This window comes from Castor canadensis, chromosome 7 (assembly GCF_047511655.1).
Source record: "Castor canadensis chromosome 7, mCasCan1.hap1v2, whole genome shotgun sequence".
NCBI lineage: Eukaryota > Metazoa > Chordata > Mammalia > Rodentia > Castoridae > Castor > Castor canadensis.
This window is the reverse complement of record NC_133392.1, coordinates 129884302-129904805: the sequence shown is the minus strand read 5'-3', so window position 1 is coordinate 129904805 and position 20504 is coordinate 129884302. Positions and strand designations below refer to the sequence as shown.

Genomic DNA, 20504 nt, shown 5'->3' with positions numbered 1-20504 from the left:
GCAGACTCTGTACCACTTGAGCCACCCTAATCATCCTTTTTTTTGAGGTAGGGTCTCACAAACTGTTTGCCCAAGCTGGCTTTGAACTGTGATCTTTCTGATTTCTGCCTCCTGAGTAGCGAAGATTAGAGGCATGAGCCACCGGTGCCTGGCACAAAGGGGAATTTTGCAACAAACCTAGGCTGATGTTCCTGGTTTCAAGAAGATAGATTTTGTAAAACTAAGTGATGAACTGGCCTTCAGTTTAGCCTTGGAAAAGCCAATAGTATTCAAAATAATCTTCAAGACAAGAAAAAAGTAGAGAAATGGAAGCTGTATAGTAATAAAATTGTGCACCTATTCACTAATAACTTGAAGAAAACTTTCAAGTAGCACAGTGCTTGTCTCTGCTCTCCACTTGAGTTACCCACACTCCCTCTTCATTTAGCAAACCCTGTTCAACTTTTACCATCTCTTTCTCTTTAGACCCTGGCCTGAATCAGGTTACTTGTTACTTGCTGTTACAGAACCACATTTTTATCCTTTATAGTACTTACTTAGTTTGTAATAATACAATAATTAGATAATTAGAGTGATTATTTGGTTAACTTTTTTTTGTGTGTGTGGTATAAAGGTTTGAACTCAGATCCTTGTGTTTGCCAGGCAGGAGCTCTTGCTTTCTGTAAGAAGACTTTCTCAATGAAAGGAAGTAGTGGTTTTACATTCTAGCTCAACTCCTTGTCTCATTGAGGACCAGACCTTTTGTGTGTGTGTATGGTACTAGGAGTTTGAACTCAGAATTTCACCCTTGCATAGCAGCTCCCTACTGCTTAAGCCACACCTCCAGTACATTTTGCTCTGCTTATTTTGAAAATGGGGTCTCACGAAGTAATTGCTCCTGCTGGCCTCAAACTGCAAGCCTCCCAGTTTCAGCCTCCCAAGTAGCAAGGGTTACAGGCATGAGCCACTGACTCCTGGCAGGAGACCAGTCTTAAATGGTTCACAGAATGGCTACTTTGAGTAACCCTTGTCTAGATCATTATCATCTCCCCCTTCTTAGAGGATCTTTCTGAATCATATGTTATCCAGGGATAGTTCTTGTCTTTTGTTTTGTTTTAATGTAGGCATCCTGTTGCTGCTTTGCTGAAACCCTTCAGTAGCTTGACCTCATTCTTCAGATAAAATATATATTCCAGCCAGAGTCTACATCAGCACTTCCCTACCTTCCTGTAGGGAAACAGTATAATATTTCCCAATTAGAGACATAACACAAAACAATATGGAGTCACATCATATCAGTGCTTACGTTGTCTTTTTGTCTTCCTGATTTTGTCAAAGCATCCTTTTTACATATTATCCCATCATGTTCCTTCTTGTCATCACTTTAAATATTTTCTGCACTGTTTGTTTGAGACAAGATCTTGCTATGTAACCCAGCGTGGCCTTGAATTTGAAATCTCCTAGCTCCCAAGTGCTGGGATTACAGATGTGTACCACAATGCCTGATCTTTTCTGTTCTTCAGTGAAAGATGAATATCTGTCACTCTCAGTAGATGAGCTTTGCTTATCATTTCATGTACTCATCAGGCCTTGGTTTGACTTCTGACCCCTATACCTATGTCTTAGTTCAATGACTTAATTCTTTTGGACTCCAGTTTTCTCCTATTAAATGTTTTGCTGTAAACCCTGATTGAGTTTCTATGTAAAACATCTAGCATAAAACCTGGTAATAATCTGTAATAGCCAACCTTTATTGTGTTCTTACTAAGTACCAGGCAGTGTGCTGGATATTCATGAATTCCCTTGATCCTTGGAATTCAAGCCCAAGCTGACTCAATCTGAATTCTTACACTTAACCTCTATAGAGATGTTCAGAAGGTGTGAATTCCTTCTTGCCTTGTGCTGCCATCTTTGCCATTTCTCTGTATCTACTTGTTTCTTTTTATCCTTGCCTTCTGTCTTGGAGAAGAAAGACTTTCTGCATCCTTAGCCAGTATTTCTGCCATCCATCTTTTCTGACATCAGGCGCACTGCTTTACTGCTTTTCCAGGGCTTTTTCAGTCTCCTTTCCACTCATACATCCTCATTTTGGGGAAAAAAAAAATCTTCACTTCCTTTCATTGTTATGTTCCTCAAGAGGCAGCCATTGACTTCTGTTTACTTCTACCCTCTCTTCAGTCCTTGCACAGTCAGGGACACAGAAGGAGAAGTGTCTGATTTGTCTCACACAAGCCATAGTGGGAGAATAAGACATTGAAGAAGTGCAGGCCAATTGACCTTTATTTCCTCTGTGAACAGTAGATGCTCTGAATAGTTGACCCGCTGGGAGCACAGGGTTGGGAGATGAAAAACCTGCTGACCAGGAATAAGTAAAGGAACTGGTAAAGGCCTGCTAGAGTTGGCACTGCTGATGAGGTGACAAGTTTTCCCTATTAAGAGTACAGCTGCCCTGGTTTATGTGTGGACAAAAAAGAATGTCACATTCATCCCTAGTCCAAGCTTAGCCAAGACTTGTGTAGTAGAATGACAAGGACATAGGCAAGGGAACTGAGGCTTGTTGGGACATTGTTGAAGTGACCACCTCTGAGACCATGAAGGAAAGGAACTGGAGTGTTGACAACTGAGAAGTGTGTGAGTAGAGATTGTAGCCCAAAGAAGCTTGATTTGAGGTACTCATTTGGGAGGCTTGCATTCACTCAATGAAGGTTTCTTCAGCACAAGCTGCTCTGTGGTCAAGATTGAGGAGGAACTGTCTGGTGTTCATATATCATGGGAGGGACTTTCTGGGTATTATGTTTGAATCAATTTGTCAAAAAAAGAACAAGGCACAGTCTCTACCCTCAAGAGCTTACAGTTTATAGGAGAAACGGACATAAATGTTTGTGGAAGCATAATGTGGAAAACTCACTTCATCTGTGTGGAGGTCTGTGTTGAAGAATGGAAGCAGAGTTGAGAATTAACTTCTTGGGAACACCTTCCACAGGAGCAGAAGCAGACTTCACTTCTGCTACCTTGCCTTACACAGAGTGTGAACTCCTTGGGCAGGCTACTTGCACAGGATATGTGTGTATTGGTAATTTGGTGCTTTTTCCCTTTTTTTAAAATTTATTAAATATCTCTGTCCTTAGGTGGAAGAAGCAGGACAGGTATTCCTGTTGATGAAAAAAGATTATCGAATCTCCAGAAATGTTCGCCTGGCTTGGTTCCTCAATCACCTGCATCAAACTGTGCAGGCCACACCCCAAGAATTGCTGGTGAGGCCTAGTGATGAGTGGGTTATGAGGGGCTGGTGGAGAAGGATCTGTTTTTAGGGGCCTTAACTCTGACAGTTCTGAGTTGAGGGGGGCATGCACGGGGGTGGACAAGTGACTTTGCCCACAAAATGATTCCCTAAGGGAAATTTTTTTTGGGGGGTGGGTTTAAACTCAGGGCTTCATGCTTCCAAAGCAGGAGCTATACTACTTGATCACACCTCCAGTCCATTTTGCTGTGGTTATTTTTGAAGATGGGGCCTTGAGCCACAATCCTCCCAATTTCAGCATCCCAAGTAGCTAGGACTATAGGTATGAGCCACCATCCAACTGGCCTTAAGGAAAATTTGTTTAATAATTTTTCCAGATAGTAGGAAAAGATAGCATCGCATAATGTAGTTGTTTTACAGGATGTGGGTCTATTTAGGTGTAAAAGGTAGGTTGAGGGAGCACTTCATATGCATGAGTTCCCTTGATCCACATAATAGCAATTTAGATTGGTATTAGGATTATTTCCATTTTACAAATGAGGACACTGAGGCTTAAAGAGGTTAAAGTGCCTTTTCTATTATCTCACACTTAATAAGTGGCTGAATTGGGGTTCAGGAAAGAAAGTAATGACTCTTTCTGACCCTTTTCTTTTTTCCCCATCTAATTGTCAGCTTCAGTCTGAGCAGGAGTTGGAAGTCCTCAGTGTCCTGCCACCTGGGTGGCAGCCAGATGAATCAGTGGTCCCAAGGCCATTCCTTCTTGTACCTTCCACCCGGGTTACCTTCCTGGCTTGGCAGTATCGATTTGTCATTGAGCTGGACCTTAGTCCATCTACTGGCATTGTGGTAAGCACTCGGAGGCAGACAATGGGAAGCAAGAATGGGGTGGGGAGTGAGGAGAGAGAGGCATGGGGGGAGGTAAAAATTATCCTACCATAACATTGTGGGGAGCAGGCAGACTTATAAAGGAATGGTGAGCATTCAAAGACAAATTGTACTTCACGTGGGGCACTGTGTTTAGGAGCATAATCAGCCATAACATAAGAGTCCTACTAATACTGAGGTTGCTTATTTCTGACCTCTGCTTAGGGCTGCCTTTGGGCACTTCTGAGAGATCTTTGTGTTTGTTCTCAGGATGATTCCACAGGCGAGATCTTGTTTGATGAAGTTTTCCATGCTCTGTCCCGCTGCCTAGGCGGGCTACTTCGACCCTTCCAAGTGCCTGGATCTTGCATCAACTTCCAGCCTGAGATCTATGTAACTATCCAGGCCTACTCCTCAATCATTGGCCTGCAGTCGCACCAGGTAGTGTATCTTCTCTCCAAGTTTGTACCCACAAATCAAGTTTCTGATAGTCTACTGGCCAAGTCCTTATTCTGTCTCTATTCTTTGTACCCTGGTCCCCAGCTCTGCTGGTTATTTTTCTTTTCAGTGGGACTGGGGTTTGAACTCAGGACTTCACCCTTGCAAAGCAGGCGCTCTACCACTTGAGCCACACCTCCAGTCCATTTTGCTCTAATTATTTTAACAATGGGTTCTCATGAAGTATTTGCTCCTCCTGGCCTGGATTGAAGCACAATCCTTACAATCTTAGCCTCCCAAGTAGCTAGGATTACTGGTGTGAGCCTCTGACACCCAGCTGTAGTTTCTTGAACCTGCTTCTTAGTCATTCCCAAGAATCACTGTCTCTTTGAAGAATTAAAAAAAAAAAAGTTCCTCTGGTCTTAAAGACCCTTCGCATGGCCTTTAGGTTCATTGACATTGATTAGAAATTGTCACCCCTCCTACAAATCTCTTTGGGTCTTGCCCTTGGATGTCTATTTTCTTTGTTTCCTCCCCAGCTCCCTTAGTTCTATCAGATGGTTTCTGGTGTACTGACCCCATGAGATAATCTTTTGTGATTTTGAGCTCTAATAGATTCCCAGAAATATGATTTATTTTAAGGACAGAGAGGGTCACTTTCTGAGGGCCTGATGAACTGTCATAATGGTGACCACACAGATAATTACAGGGCTTATCTGTCACCTAAGCAGGCGATCACAAGGCACTCCTTTTGGAAAATGGCCAAGTCTGTTACTGGAATTTCTGTTTTTGGCTTAGATAAGCATTGGCCCAGTTTCCCCTCATCTGTTCTAACCACCCTCAACTCATTGGAAACTTTCTCTGATGTCTATACTGTCATCAAGCTTTGTTTGAGAGACAGATGCCAAAAATAGCACCTGAGGGTCTGAAATATGCACTACCACATTTGGTGCATGCCTGGTCCTAGGGCAGGGACTGCTAGCCCTCTGTCCAAGTTTAAAGTGCTCTACTAGTATAGCCGTTAGCCTGGTGACTATGGGCCACATCCCCAGACAGAGGCCAGGCTTTGCAGGTGTTGATAGCCAAGGCAGAGATAGTATGGATGTTAGGTAATTATTCAAAACTTGGTTCTGCTTGGCAAACACTTACTGAAGCCTGATCTATACCAGGCCCAGGCTAGGTGCTGGAAGCACAGATGAAGCAGACACTTCCCTTGTCTTGATGGTAGGAGTTGGAGAAGGGAAGACAGATACTAAAAGGAAATAATTTCAGTTGAATGTTATAAGGGCACTGGCAAGTTATGACTCAAGTGCTATGGGAGTACCAAGAGGGAGCATCCAAACCTGAGACAGCAACAGATAAGTCTTTTAGATGAAGCTACATTTGAACTGAGTGTTGAAGAAAGAATTGAGGTTAGTTGTTCAAAGAAAGGGAAATGAGCTTTTCAGGGAGAGGGACCAGCAAATGCAAAGGCACAGAGCTGCATAGAGCCATGAAAGTACACTCTCAATCACAGGTGTTTACTTGGTTTTGACAGAGTGAAGTTTGAATGTGAGAAATAGTAGTAAAAAGAAGACTGGAGACATAAATGGGGAGCCAATTATCAAAGGTTGTGAATGTCATACTAAAGACTTTGTCCTTTATTGTATAGGGGAGTTTAATGTGGTTAAGAGCACTGGGTCATCCTCTGTGTTTGCACCACTTTCCGGCTATGTGCCCCTAAGCAAGTTACGTAGCCTCTCTGTAGATCCCATGTCTTTTCTCAAAATGAGGTTATTAATAGACCTGTATTGCAGAGTGATTCAATTTAAATTAAGCACTTAGAACAGTGTCTGCAACATAGAAAACATGGAGTTGTTAAGCTATTAAAACAATTAGCCTAAGGTAGTAGAGAACCACTGAAAGTTTTGAAGGGACAGTAACGGGATCATATTTGTATGTATGGAAGATCACACTTGTTCATGGCCAGTGTGGAAGATGGATTGGGAGACAAAGTCTTAATGTGGTGAAAACAAACAGAAGATTATTGCAATATGTGGCCTGAACAAGGACAGCAGCTGTAGGGAGGGAGAAGATTTCCTTAAGACCTCAGGGCCATTTGTCAGCCCTGAGCTAGCCTCCATGTTTTCTCTGTAGTTTCTGCAAGCTGTATCCTGCTGCTCTAAATGAAAAAATAATTAAATCGCATTTATAATATATATCCATTGAAGGATAAACAAACTCGCCCCTAATATAATACTCTGAAAAACGTTTTATGGAATTTCCCCCTGTTCTAGTGAATGTGTGTTGATCCTCCCTCACCACATCCCTTTATCCAAAAAGAGGAGGAGCACAATCAGGCACATTTCAGACACATATCTTTATTTCCTGCTTTTTTATAATACAGGCATTGTTTCATGTCACGAAATATTCTTTGCAAACATGATTTTTAATGACAACTTCCTGTCTTATCCTATTTTATCTTGATGTATATAGCCAGTCCCTTTATTGTTGGCCAGTTGGGTTGTCTCACATTTCACTCCTCTAAATAACATGAATATGAACATTTTTTTCACCTTTCTGTAGTTCTAGTTCCTGACATTTCTGTTTCTGTTTGTCATCTCACAGACCTATATACAGTGGGACAGTGCTTTATTTTCCCTCTCTGGCTGTCCCTACCCCCTTACCCAGATGGGACTAGGGAGTGTAGAAGTAGTTTCTGTGCAGGAGGATAGGGATCAATGAGAAGTGGGCATATGGGACATGTGATGGTGGAAAGGGGCAAGATCCTGAGGGCCACCACAGGGGCTGCCAGGCCCATTTGCAAGGGTTTTTACTCATATTTGAAACAGAAGGAAAAGAGCCCATAGAGACAGATTGAAAGACAAAGGGTTCAAGATGAGATGGAGAGATTGGCTCTAGGGAAAAAGAGTAGGAAGAGGAATCCTTTCTTCAGAGTCTCAGGAAAGGACAAGAATGCAGATAGATGTAAACATGTAGCAGACCTCTGATTTTCAGAGGGCTAGAGAGTAGTATATCCTCTGGGTTGGGGTTCCTACTGGCTGACTTCCTTTCTCTCAGAAGATGGGATGGGAGTTACCTACTGAGGGTAAAGGGACAGAAGGAGCTTTCCTTGGGGAATAAGAAGAGGATTTGGGGGTGGAGGGTACTGGGGTTTGAACTCAGCACCTGGCACTTCCTAGGCAGGTGCTCTGTCACTTAAGCCATGCCCCCAACCCAGGAAGACGATTTTGAGCTTAAAAGAAGAGGTCCAGGGTGGTCTCTATGTGCAGTATACTTAGAAATCAAAAGGAATAAAAGAACAGGAGTCAGAATGAAAAAAGACTTTGGGGTAGTTTACGGATGGCATCCTGTAATCTGACATGGAAAAAACCAGAAGATCTTGTGTCGCCCCCATAAGGAAGGTTGTAGAATCCCAGGGTGGAGGACTATAGACTGAGGAAAGCTGTGACTCCAGATGAAGGTGACTAATGGCTTGGGGCTTTGAGTGGGATTGCAGTATACTTGGTCTGAGGATTGCTGGAGTAGATAATATGAGGAGAAGGAAGAACTTTCTGTGGAGTTGTACCTTAGATCCCAGTTGGGTGAGAGAAGTCAGGATCACCTAGAGGGAGCTATGGGGAAAAAAATAGTGGAGAATTGTAGTGTTCAGTGCCCCTACCCCATTCTGCTTCATCCTTTCCCTTGTGCTTTTCAGGTTCTGGTGCAAGGCTGCCTTTTGGATCCTTCCCAACGGGAGGCATTTCTTCAGCAGGTATATGAGCAGCTCTGCCTCTTTGAAGATAAGGTGGCTACCATGCTGCAGCAGCAGTACAATCCCCAGAACCAGGTATATGGAAGAGAAAGAGGGCAGAGGCCACTTAGGGAGCAGCTAAGAACAGAGGGCAAAGAGGAGAAATATGTCAACTAGAGAAGGGAAAGAGAGCGGAAAAGGACTAAGCCAGGGACAGAGCAAGTCAAAGATAGACATGCTAGTGAAAAATCATGACAGGCTCCCTGGTGGAAGATAATGACTCAGATATGCTCTCCCAAGACACAGATAATTACTGGGAGAAAATATGAAGGCCATTTGCCTGTGTTTTTTCAGTCCTGGGTCTCAACACCCCCCTTCTCCATGATCATCTGAAAAGATGATCATGGGTGGCTTTGGGCTCTAGTTAGTATTTCTAGTTAGCATTTTATACAGTCAATTAATTTGGATACCTCAGAAGTGGCTAGGCAAATGGTCATCTGTACACCTGATGACTGGTTTATAATTTGGCTGATTTTAAAATACTTTATAATAGTGATGGGAAAATTTGGAAAGAAGTACATGACAAAAGGTGCAGAAATCTTGTCTCATTACAATCTGATGCTTTGTCTAATGTTGGACTCCCTTTGCATCTGAGCACACACCAGGGGAGGGGGCACACCAGGATTGATCTGGGGCAGTATAGGGGACTTGGAGTCCTCACAGGATTAGGCTTTCCTGTCCTGGGATGTACCATAAATTCTGGTTTGTGGGCTAGAGGTGTAGCTCTGCATGCCTCATGTGTGAAGTCCTGGGTTCAATCTCAAGTACTGGAAAAAAGAAGAAAGAAATTTTGCTTTTGCTATAGTTGGGGCAGCAATGACATCAGTCCCATTCTGTCTTTTCTGTAATTTGGGACCAGGCAGAAGACCAGTCCCCAGACTCAGGGGAGCCCTTGGGCCGGAAGGTAGGAGTCTCTATGGTGACAGCTGATCTTGGACTGGTCAGTATGATTCGTCAGGGCATCTTGGCACTGCAGTTACTGCCCTCAAACTCTAGTGCAGGTCAGTAGAAAGAATATTGGTGGGAATGGGGAAGTGGATTCAGGAAGGGTGGGGGTTATTGCCAAAACTAGAGGTTTCCCAGGATCAGGGAGCCCCAGGGAAGAGGATCTGTTTTCTTGTTTGCAAGAGACAAGTCTGGTACCCTTAGCTCTGACAACCATCAGGGACGCTGGTGTAAGCTGGAGCTCCAAGGACATCACCTAGGAGAGACTGGTCTGTCATCAAGAGGGAGGAGAAGGAAAGGTGTTTGAAGTTTATAAAATGTTCAGTGGGCAGGACTTCGGAGCCCTGTCAGTTGAGTACCTTTCTATGACTTTGGTCTGGCCAGTGTCTTCAGGTCTGAGTCTTATTTCCTGCTCCAGGTATCATCGTAATTACAGATGGGGTGACCAGTGTCCCTGATGTTGCTGTCTGTGAGACACTACTGAACCAGCTTCGCAGTGGCACTGTGGCTTGTTCCTTTGTGCAGGTGAGGACTTTCTAGAAAGGAGTAAAGGAAAGTGGGGTATCTCACAAAGTCAAGCATGGTTGGTTACTTTCTTGTTGGCAAGATTTCCCAAATGAAACTGATGATATTGTTAACTGGGGAGAAGTTGCCAGGTCTAGAGTAGGGTAGGTGGCAGTGGTGGGAGAGGATTCTCATCTTTGTCCCCTTTCCTTATGATTGGAGACAGCATGTTACAGTAAAAAGAAGAGAAAATTTGAAATCTGAGTCAGTTCCAGTCCCACATGCTCCATTAGATTAGTTATTATTGCTTTGGTTGCAAGGGTCAGAAAGCCCAATTCAAACTAGCTTAAGCACAGTGAGGAGGGAAGGTATAGACAGGGAACTGCAGCTAATTTGGATTGACAGACTATAGGGCAGGAGGGAAAGGCTGGAGGGGTAGGCTTAGCCAGAGCATGAAAAGCTGGTTCTGCTGTATTAAGTTTAAGCAAAATTCTGTGGATAATACAAATGTATGGGTTTATGTTTTATAAAGGTCACTTTTGCTGCTGGGTAAAGAGCAGAGTAGAGGCAGGGAGGGTATTAATTACAGTGGTCCAGGTAAAAGATCAGGGCTTAAATATGTGGCATTTGGGGTAAGAGGATTGAGAAAATGAGGAGATAGTGTCAGTATGGCTTATGAAACTGGATTTGGTAGTGCATGCCTATAATCCCAGAACTTGGGAGGCTGAGACAGAAAGTATCACAAGTTTGAGGCTGGGCTAGCCTCAAGATGAGACCTTTTTTCAAACAAATAGGACATGATTAGCAAAATAGAGGGCATAGGTGAGGGAAAAAGAGGAACTAAGGTTGCCTCCAAGTTTCTGACTTCAGTGATGACTGAGTGGCAGGCAAAGCAAATACAAAGAGAAACGGTTGAGGTGGAGTGAGGGCAAGGACAAGGTTTGTGCATGTTGTATTTGAGGTGACTATGGTTTGACATATCTTAGCAAATAAGAATATTGCCTTTGTAGTTAGGCCTGCCTCGTCTGAATCCTTAGCTCTATTTGCTACTTCTGTGACATTGGGCACATCACTTCAGCTGAAGGTTGGATTCATTTTAAATAGAAATTGTGAAGTACTTTATTTGGTGAGTTGATGTATTTAGAATACATAGCATAGTGAATAATTACCTAATAAATAGCTACAACTCATAGCAGTTAGCAGCTGGATATGCACGTCATGATCCAGGAAACAGCAGTAGTTGAGAGGTAAAGATTTAAGAGTTGTCAGTCTACCGGTGGTAATTGAGAAGTGAGGAAAGTCCTAGAAGAGTCTTGGGGAACACCAGTGTTAAAAGGTCTCTCACAAGAAGAGAACCCAGCAAGGAATGAAGAAAACTAATCTGAGAAGAACTTGGAGATTCTGATGTCAGAAAAGTCAGAAGTTTTGAAAGAAAGGAGTACTAACATTGTGAGATGCAGCAGAAAGATCAAGTGGCATTCGGAATGAAAAGTGCCCCTTTGTATCTTCATTAGGAGATCATGGGAAATTTTTCAGAGCCATTTCAATGATTGCTGTAGATAGAAGAAAAGGATGTAGCGACAAGTGTTGACATAAGAAATTTAGCTGTTCAGAACAAGAGAGAATGGTAGCCAGAGGGAAGTACATGGTGGAAGGAGGGGTGTTCTGTTTAGTTTGGTTTGGATTTTTAAGCTGCAGAGTTAAGCATGGTTCTAAGGGGCCATAGTGAAGAAGAATTTGAAAATAAAAGAAGGGATCCTGAAAAAGTCCCTAAATTGAGTGGAAGGCATTGGTTCTAGAAACAGATTGAATATTCTTTCAGAGCAGACAAGTGTCACTTTCATTCTTTGAGATTAGAAGTTAGAAGTGAATATGTGGGTAAATTCTTCCAAGGGCTTCTGATACCTCTTGAAAGAAAAGGGTATTGATGAGTAGTGAGGAAGGGATGCCAGCATTGGGAAGAAGGAGCAGTCTTGTATTCAGCCCTGAAGAAGTAGCTGGATAGGAATGTAATGATTTGATGTGGTACAAGCCTATACAAAGGCAGTTTTCTTTTTTAGGGCACCATTGACTTGGTGAGTATAGAGGTTTTGATCTTCATTGGGATTTTGAAGTAGGAGCAGACAAAAAATGAAGCGGGCCAAGGATTTGAAAATGATGCTCATAAAGTTGTTTGAATGTAGGGTTCAGGCTGGGTTGAGAAAGGAGGGTCAGGATGATACGGATGGACTTGGATAAGAGCAGCAGGAAGAGGGTGGGAAGAGGAAGCTAAAGGGATAATGCTATGTTGTGGGATGTGGCAATTTAGAATTGCAAAGATGAATTTGTTCCAAGTGAAGCTATGGGCCAGTGTAGCCAGCCCAGGTAAGTGGAAGAGAGATGAGGGTTAAAGAACTGCATGGCCAGAGAATTGAATGAGTCATCTAGATCAGGTCTGCAAACATTTGCTGCAGAGGCCTGCTGGTAAATATTTAAGCTTTGTGAGCCATTCATTCTGTCATAGGTATTCAGCTTTGCTGTGGTAGTGTGAAAGTAGCTGCAGACAATACAAAGTGAATGAGCGTGGCTGTATTCCAGTAAAACTTTATTGACAAAAATTGGTAATGGGCTACATTTGGCCTACATTTTATAAGTAGTTTGCCAGTTTCTGATTTTGAGCCTTGACAATGGCCTCACCAGAAAGCTTGTTTGCAATGCAGACTCTCAGACCCCACCTTAGACATCCTGGATTTTTTTTGTATGCACCCTAAAGTCTAAGAACCACTTTGTTAGTGACACACTGAAATCTTTCAAGATGATAACAGGAAGCTAATGAATCAGTTGCCAAAATCTGTATTGAAGAGAGAGGAGAGTATTTGATATTGAGAAAGAAAGGCAGAAAATGATGTGACCAGCTAACATGGGCCTTAGAGGGTTCAAAAGGATATGTGCAGAGCAGTAGTCTGTCCTAGAAGATTGGTGGCCCACTTCCCTGGGTGGTCCAGGGAATGAAAGTGCTTCTGATGGAGTAGGGCCTCCAATTTGTTCATTTTCTCCAGGTGGGAGGAGTTTACTCTTATGACTGCAGTTTTGGCCATGTGCCCAATGTGGAATTGATGAAGTTCATCGCAATGGCAACATTTGGCTCCTATCTGTCCACTTGTCCTGAGCCTGAGCCAGGCAATCTGGGTCTGACTGTCTACCACCGAGCTTTTCTGCTCTATTCCTTCCTGCGCAGTGGAGAAGCACTGAACCCTGAATATTACTGTGGTGAGAGGCAGGCTGGGTGGTTGTGGGAAGGAGGAATACAGAATGGGCCCAGAGATGATGTGGTCTAGGCTTTGGAAGAACTGGAAGTCTAACTGGGGCTGGCTGATCTGACACTGTTTACTGTAGTTTCAGCCTAACCCCTTCCCCTATATATCTGTCCTCTGACCATTTGCCATCTTCCCCTTCTCTATCCTCACTGATTCTCCAGGCTCTCAGCACCGTCTGTTTAATGAGCACCTGGTCTCTGCAAGCAGCAACCCTGCCTTGGCCTTGCGTCGAAAGAAGCACACTGAGAAGGAGGTTCCAGCTGATTTGGTCAGCACTGTGTCTGTACGCCTTCGAGAGGGCTACAGTGTCCGAGAGGTTACACTGGCAAAAGGTAAGGGTCACTAGACCCTACTACAAGTTTACAAGTCTCTGAGAACTTGTGTGTGGGCAGATCTGCTGAACAAAACAGACATCCGTGTGTCACACACTTCAAAAAGTGTCTCCATGAGAATCTCTGTTTATCGTTTGAGACAAGTGTATTTTGAGTTGTCTCCAGGACTTAGTTCTCCTAGCATGTGGATTTCCAGTTTCATCTCTTTTTGTCCAAGGTGAAACAGCTGAAGTGGGTATGGTGTCCTGAACTTGGCTTTGTTTTCAGATTACTCCTGCAAACTTCTGTTTGCATCAGTTCGCAGGCTCTGGTTCTGAATCCTTTGGAACCATGCTTGGAACCTTTGGCCAGGCTAGAGTTCCATGAGGTAGGTGAGGTTTTGGATAGGAACTCAAGTCACAGGCCTGTACTCATATGCCTTCTTCCCCTAACTGGCCCTCCTGCTTCTTCTGAAGGAGGGTCCCAACTGGAGGTGAAGCTGGTGCTGCTATGGAAACACAATATGCGCATTGAGTATGTGGCTGTGGCACCCTGGCCCCTGGAGCCTGAGGGCCCTCGAGGAACACGGGTGGAAGTAACAATGGAAGGCGGCTATGACATTTTGCATGATGTGTCCTGTGCGCTAAGGCAACCCATTCGCTCGTTGTATCGTACCCACGTTATCCGCCGTTTCTGGAACACACTGCAAAGGTGAGGTCCCTACTTGGTGGGTGAAGCTCCATTTGTTTGTGGAGGGACAGATTTGTGAAGATGGAAGTGGGGGATAGGGAGCAATCAATCACCCAGTGTACCATGCTGTATCCACGGTTCCACTTCCTCACCCAGCAGATTCAGCTGTGGCTCAGGCTTTTCCCTTGTTCTATAGCATTAACCAGACGGACCAGATGTTAGCCCACCTTCAGTCCTTCTCCTCAGTGCCAGAGCATTTCACGCTTCCTGACAGCACTAAGAGTGGAGTGCCACTCTTCTACATCCCTCCTGGCTCCACCACCCCGGTGAGTGGCTCTGATGCTCAATAGCCCCTTTCTTACCTTGCCAGATTGGGATGGGCACAGCATCTGGAGCCTTCTCGCTCAAGCATGAGGTACCCAAACCGGAAGCCTTAGCTTCATCCTTGAAAGCATCTCTCCTCCCCCTTCTGAGGCCCTGAGGAAGGGAAGATCTAAAAGAAGCCTTCCATTAATAGACAACAGTATCTGACATCTTGCAGGATGTCTAGGTAGTGGTATCCCATCAGTCTGTTGGCCCCCTCGCCTCATTGTCATGTGACATACTTGGGCCTCCACCAACCACCATCACCTGTTGCTAGCCACCATGAACTGGGCTTTTCCTAAAGACCATAACTTCCTTTGTCCTGTGCTCTCTTTACATTTGGTCTTCAGCTAACAGCCTAGCACTGGTGTGGCCCACATTAATGTGCAGTGGCCTCATTGTCAAGTCCTGCCATCACTCAGCAGCCTTCCTCAAAGTCAGTGATATAAGCTGGGAAGGTTCCATTCTTTTGCTAGATCAGCTTTAAAAGGCTGATTATCCTAATCTAGTAATCCGTATTGGATTACTGTTCCAGGATGGGCTGTGGCTCTTAGCTCTAATCCAATGCTGTCTCTAACGCCTGAACTGAGTCTGCTATGGTTGTGTTTGCTGTTTGGAGGTTGTATCCTGGTTCTTCACAAATGCTTCTATAGAGCTTCTCTTTCTGTCCCCAGGTGCTCTCCCTTCAACACAGTGGTTCTGACTCATCCCATGCCCAGTTTGCTGCCTACTGGAAGCCAGTGCTGTCTATGGATGCTAATTCATGGCAACGGTGGCTGCACATGCACCGCCTGGTGCTGATCCTGGAGCATGACACGTGTGTACTCTCAGGGTCAGGAAGGATGGGAGCCAAAATGATGTTTTGATGTAAAATGGAATTTTAGTTGTCGAGTTAGGCATACTAGTAGGAATGTGGAGCCGATAATTACATGTAGGCCGTGAAATCCTGTTGCTATGAAGAAAGTTGAACCATAGATGCCATCGGAGATTGTGAATGAGGTTTCAGAATATTCTGAGGCTTGTAGGAGGGTAAAGTAGATGCCTAGTAGGATAGTGATTGATAGTGCTTGGATTATATTTTTTCGGTTTCCTTCCATTAGACTGTGGTGAGCTCAGATAATGGATATGCCTGATGCGAGAAGAACTGATGTGTTGAGAAGAGGGACATCTAAGGGGTCTAGTGGGTTAATGCCGGTGGGTCAGCAGCCTCCTAGTTCTGGGGTTGGGCAAGGCTTGAGTGGTAAAAGGCTCAGAAAAATCCAGCGAAGAAGAATACTTCTGAAACGATAAATAGTACTATTCCATACCACAGTCCTTTTTGAACAACTGGGGTGTGGTGACCTTGGAATGTGCCTTCTCGTACTACGTCCCGTCACCATTGGTATATGGTTAGTGAGTTGGTGTGTAGTCCTAGTATTAAGAGAAATGTAGAGTTAAAGTGGAATCATATTGCTAAGCCTGATGTTATTAGGAGGGCAGACAATGCTCCTGTTAGTGGCCATGGACTTGGGTTGACTATGTGGTAAGCGTGAACTTGGTGGGTCATCATTATGTGTTGTCATGAAGATATAGGCTAACTAGGAGTGTAAATACGTAAGCTTGGATTAGGGCTACCGCGAATTCGAGAATTGTGAGGAGGACTAGAATAATAAATGTTACGAAAGCTGTGGTTGGGTTAATGGTTAGTAGCGCTAGTGTAGCTCCACTGATTCGGTGAATTAATAGGTGGGATCAGAGGATAGGGATTGGTGCAAAGAGCAACTGTGGCCAAGTCTTCCTTCTCATCAGCTCCCATTACCTTAGGCAAGCCTAAAAGAAAGAGGTAGCAATCTTTCCCTTCCCCAAAAATAAGGCTAGGAGGTCTGATTTCATTCCACATTCCTCTTCCTAGCCCAGTCCCCAAGCACTTGCATACCCCGGGCAGCAATGGACGTTACAGCACTATTCAGTGCAGGATCTCTCATTCTTCGCTCACCTCTCTGCTTCGGGACTGGAGCAGCTTTGTGCTTGTTGAGGGCTATTCTTATGTCAAGCTGCTCTCCAGGTGGGCAAAGTGATGTCTCTTACCCTTCCCTCATCATCTCATCCCACGTCTCCTCTTCTAACCCCAGACCTCACCCCTACTTCTGTTAAGCTGATATACTCCCAGCTCAGGATGGCTCACTTCCTCCCATTTCTCCCCAGTGCCCCAGACCAGCCCCCATCCTCCTTCTACTTGGTCCGCATCATTTCCAAGGCCCCATGCATGGTTCTTCGCCTGGGTTTTCCCATTGGCACACCAGCCCAGGCCCGGCACAAGGTGAGCTGGACTCTGACTGACTCCCAGACTGAGAAGCCCTGGGGCATAGACAAACTCCATTTCCCAACCCCCACCAGGCCAGGTCTAGTAGGGAGAGGTACCCTCAGACTAAGAAAGGCTTGAAGAACATGAGGGAGGGTTTTCTCACCCTGTCTATGGGCCCCTTCTCCCAGACCTGGAAGAGATAGATGGAAGTGTGTGTGTGTATTGAGGAAAGGAGCTGACCACATTTTCCCCACAGATTGTATCAGGCTTGAGGGAAGAGATACTACGCCTTCGTTTCCCCCACCGGGTACAAAGTAAAGAGCCAACACCCAAGGTGAAACGTAAAGGGCTAGGGGGTGTTGGTGGGGGCAGTTCTCCCTCCAAGTCACCCCCCATGCTGGGACCACAGCAGGCCCTGTCTGACCGGCCCTGCCTTGTGGTCCTCCATAAGCCACTGGACAAGCTCCTCATCAGGTTGGTTTAGAAGGTTGGGAGGGGACCCAAGAAACATGAGGGAGGAGTATGAGTAGAAATCAACGGGGGAGTTGCCCCATTTCCCAGGTATGAGAAGCTACCTCTGGACTACCGGGCACCTTTCTTGCTGACACTGGAACCACCAGGGCCACTGCCTTTGGTGTCGGGTCGATCAGCCTCATCTAGCCTAGCATCGTTGTCACGCTACCTCTACCATCAGCGCTGGCTATGGAGTGTTCCATCAGGCCTGGCCCCCACGCTGCCACTCAGCGCCATCGCCCAGCTCCTCTCTGTCCTCACTGAGTAGGTCACCCAAGCCCATTAGTCAGCTGGGACATGAAGAGAACAAGTGTGAACTCTGGGTTTGGACACTGACAGAGAGCCTAAACCAGACACTTCCCTTCTCTGAGCTCCAGTGTCAAGTACAGAGCAGCCCTCCTCTTCTGCTGTTCCCTAACTCCTTATTTTGTCTCTGGTTCTACTTGGACCTATTGTACCCTGAGGGACTGATAATCTGAGCAGGGCTCCCAATGGACTAGGTTGCCATGATGACCACTGGGAGGCAGGTATGTCAGGGAGCACTATACTGAATGTCTCTTCTTCCCTTATCTTACTCTGGTTGGTCCTGTTTTGCCTTTACGGGCTTCAGAGTCCGACTCTCTGAAGGGTTTCACTTTGCCTGCAGCGGCGAAGGAATCATCAACATGGTCCTGGAGCTTCCAATTCAGGTGTGTGTCATCCCTCATGATACCTCCCCTCAAGGTCCATCATAATCTCAGGGACACTTGCCTCTGAGCTGGGAGGGACTGCTGTAAACTTTGCCTCACTGGACCAGGGACGGAGGCCTGAGGCCAGAGTCAGTCATAGGACTGTCTAGTTAGAGGATTAAATTTCTGAGGGTCAGAGCCAGGCCAGGTCTGTACACTGGCTGGGATTTGCCCAGGATCTCCCATTTACCCACAGAATGAGCCACTGAGGCAGACAGCGACTGAAGAGAAGCACACATGTGTTGTCCAGTACATCCTCTTCCCCCCCCACTCTACCTCTACCAAAGACAGGTGAGACAGCCTTCTCTGCAAGCCAACTCTCTGCACAGTCCTCCTCTCCCTTATGTCCCCTGTCTGTCTCCCATACCCAGGGGAGGGGGCTGGTATTTTTAGATGCTCCATCAGGCAGATGCTGGTCTGCAAAGGCTATGTAACTTGTGGCTGTCCTCTTTGCCTACCTCCTTCCTATCCTCCATGAGGTTCAATCCCTACCACATGGCTGTATGTTGCATTCCCTCTCCCCCAGGCTCAGAGCCCTTCCTCCTTTAGCTTCTCAACAGATGATGACAATGATGTGGAGGTGGAGGCCTTGGAGGGGGACTCAGAACTCAATCTGGTCACCGAGGTGTGGGTGGAGCCACAGTATGGGCGAGTAGGACCTGGCCCTGAAAGTTGGAAGCACCTACAGGACTTGACATACTCTGAAATCCCTCAAGCTGTGAGTAACCCCAGAACTGTACCCCCACAGCTGGAGATACTGGGTTACATCACCTTTGGAGACCACAACCTATGTCCATGACTGTTTGGGCGTCCTTGAAAGCTGGAGGCCAGTGCTAGGAAGGGATGACTCTTGTCTTCTGATGTTTCTCTCTAGCTTCACCCACGGGATGTTGCCTGTATAGGCTCCCTGCTAAGTTTCGAATACCTGATACAGCTGTGCCAGAGCAAGGAATGGGGTCCTCTGCCACCAGAGCCACGAGTCTCAGATGGTCAGTGGGGAAGGTGGCCTATGGATAGAGCAAAGAATGAGTAGGGAGAAGAAAGCCATAGACAGGTAATCAGGGTCTTACTGTGTATCCTGTTGTCCTTGCCTTCTAGGACTGGACCAGGGAGGAGACACCTGTGTCCATGAGATCCCTTTCCATTTTGACCTGTTGGGATTGCTGCCACAGTGCCAGCAGCTACAGATGTTCTTCCTTCTGCTATCCAGAGGTGGGTAAACTTAGTACCTACTCACCCTCACCTATAGGGCCAGCAAGCCTGAGTATACTAGAGAATCAAGAACAGATAAGTCAGTCAGGAGCAGGTGTGGGATGGAGACAGGGGATGCTAAGGCTGGAGGAAGGGCTTTGCTGGTCAGGGCAGAGCTAGGGGCTCTGAGCAGCAGGAAGCTCTCAGTGCTGAGCAGAGTGTGTGTCGGGCAGAGCCAGAGGGTATCCCTCTCGCCGAGGGGCCTTGTCCCACCAACGACATGGTGCTGTGCCTGCTGCACAGCTGCCTGGGGCAGGAGCTGAGTGACCGGGAAATCCCACTGACCCCTGCTGACCAGGCTGCCTTCTTGAGTGAGGTACTGCGACGGAGCTGCCATAATCCAGGTGAGCTATATACCTCGTTCCTAATGTCAGACTCCATCCAAGCCCTTTTCCTCACCCTCAAGGTGGTTTCTGTCTTTGAGCTCTGGACTCTGTGCCTCTTCAACTCAGAGCCCTGCCTCTGTGCTGGCTCTGCCTTCTTTGCCATCTCTACTCCATTGTAGGTGCAGAGGGGCCATCAATGGGGACTCATGGGATCCTGAAGGATCAAGCAGTCAACAACACCCAGGCTGCTAGAGACTCAGCCCTTCCTACCCTGGTCAGCACTGATTCTTCTCCCTGAGCCCTGTCTTACCGACTTCCTTCCGTCACCACACATCCATGCCCAACTTTCTATCACCCTTGATACCAAGTACCTTCTCAAAAAAGAAGGCTTTGTCCGTTTGTCCCAGATCTTTCACACTAGACCTAAGATGAGTCAGCTCCAGGTGGAGGAAGGGAACAGGGCTTGGACATTCTCTTATAGATTGCTCTAATTTTGTTTCTCTCTTACAGTGTCTGAGTATTCCTGAAACTTTCAGGCCTCTCATCTCTGCCCAGCCTCCTCAGTGGCGCTGCTATGCAAGGCTCGTGACCCCACAGCATGTGTTTCTGACATTTCTCCCAGCTGCCTTCTCAGGTATCAACTCCTGACCTTCTTTACTAACCCCCTCAGAAACAAACCCCTCAGTTCACCAACTAGCCTATCAGAAAGTACTGATCTGTGTCTCTCTTCCTCTGCAGATGTCCAGCGTCTATCTGTTTATGGTCTGGAGGGACCCTTTCAAGAAGAAACAAAGCCTAAGTTTGGGGATCGGAGTGTGGCCCCCAACCAAAAAGATCTGGGAGGAACGGGGGCCAAGGCTACAAAGTCCCAAGTCCCCATCCTCAGTATAACTCTAGCTGGTGGTAAGGCGGCTGAGTGAAGTCAGTTAAACAGGAGTGGGATGGGAAACAAATAGTGAGTGTGAAGACTATGGACAC

At 45.9% G+C, this 20504-nt stretch overlaps 1 protein-coding gene across 9 annotated transcripts in view; it reads left to right on the top strand.

Moving 5' to 3' along the window:
- Szt2 (SZT2 subunit of KICSTOR complex) overlaps positions 1 to 20504 on the top strand; it is a 50999-nt gene that overhangs the window by 4940 nt on the left and 25555 nt on the right. For 7 of the 9 annotated variants that reach the window (XM_074080382.1, XM_020175718.2, XM_074080381.1 and 4 more), the window contains exons 2-25: positions 3108 to 3233; positions 3893 to 4066; positions 4355 to 4525; positions 8220 to 8351; positions 9175 to 9316; positions 9679 to 9785; positions 12803 to 13013; positions 13222 to 13392; positions 13848 to 14082; positions 14258 to 14387; positions 15099 to 15241; positions 16316 to 16468; positions 16609 to 16723; positions 16965 to 17182; positions 17270 to 17485; positions 17832 to 17910; positions 18146 to 18240; positions 18499 to 18667; positions 18824 to 18938; positions 19048 to 19161; positions 19374 to 19544; positions 19706 to 19800; positions 20037 to 20160; positions 20265 to 20429. In XM_074080382.1, the coding sequence (XP_073936483.1) occupies positions 3108 to 3233; positions 3893 to 4066; positions 4355 to 4525; positions 8220 to 8351; positions 9175 to 9316; positions 9679 to 9785; positions 12803 to 13013; positions 13222 to 13392; positions 13848 to 14082; positions 14258 to 14387; positions 15099 to 15241; positions 16316 to 16468; positions 16609 to 16723; positions 16965 to 17182; positions 17270 to 17485; positions 17832 to 17910; positions 18146 to 18240; positions 18499 to 18667; positions 18824 to 18938; positions 19048 to 19161; positions 19374 to 19544; positions 19706 to 19800; positions 20037 to 20160; positions 20265 to 20429 (3571 nt within the window). The other 2 variants (XM_074080378.1, XM_074080385.1) reach the window with 2 other exon arrangements.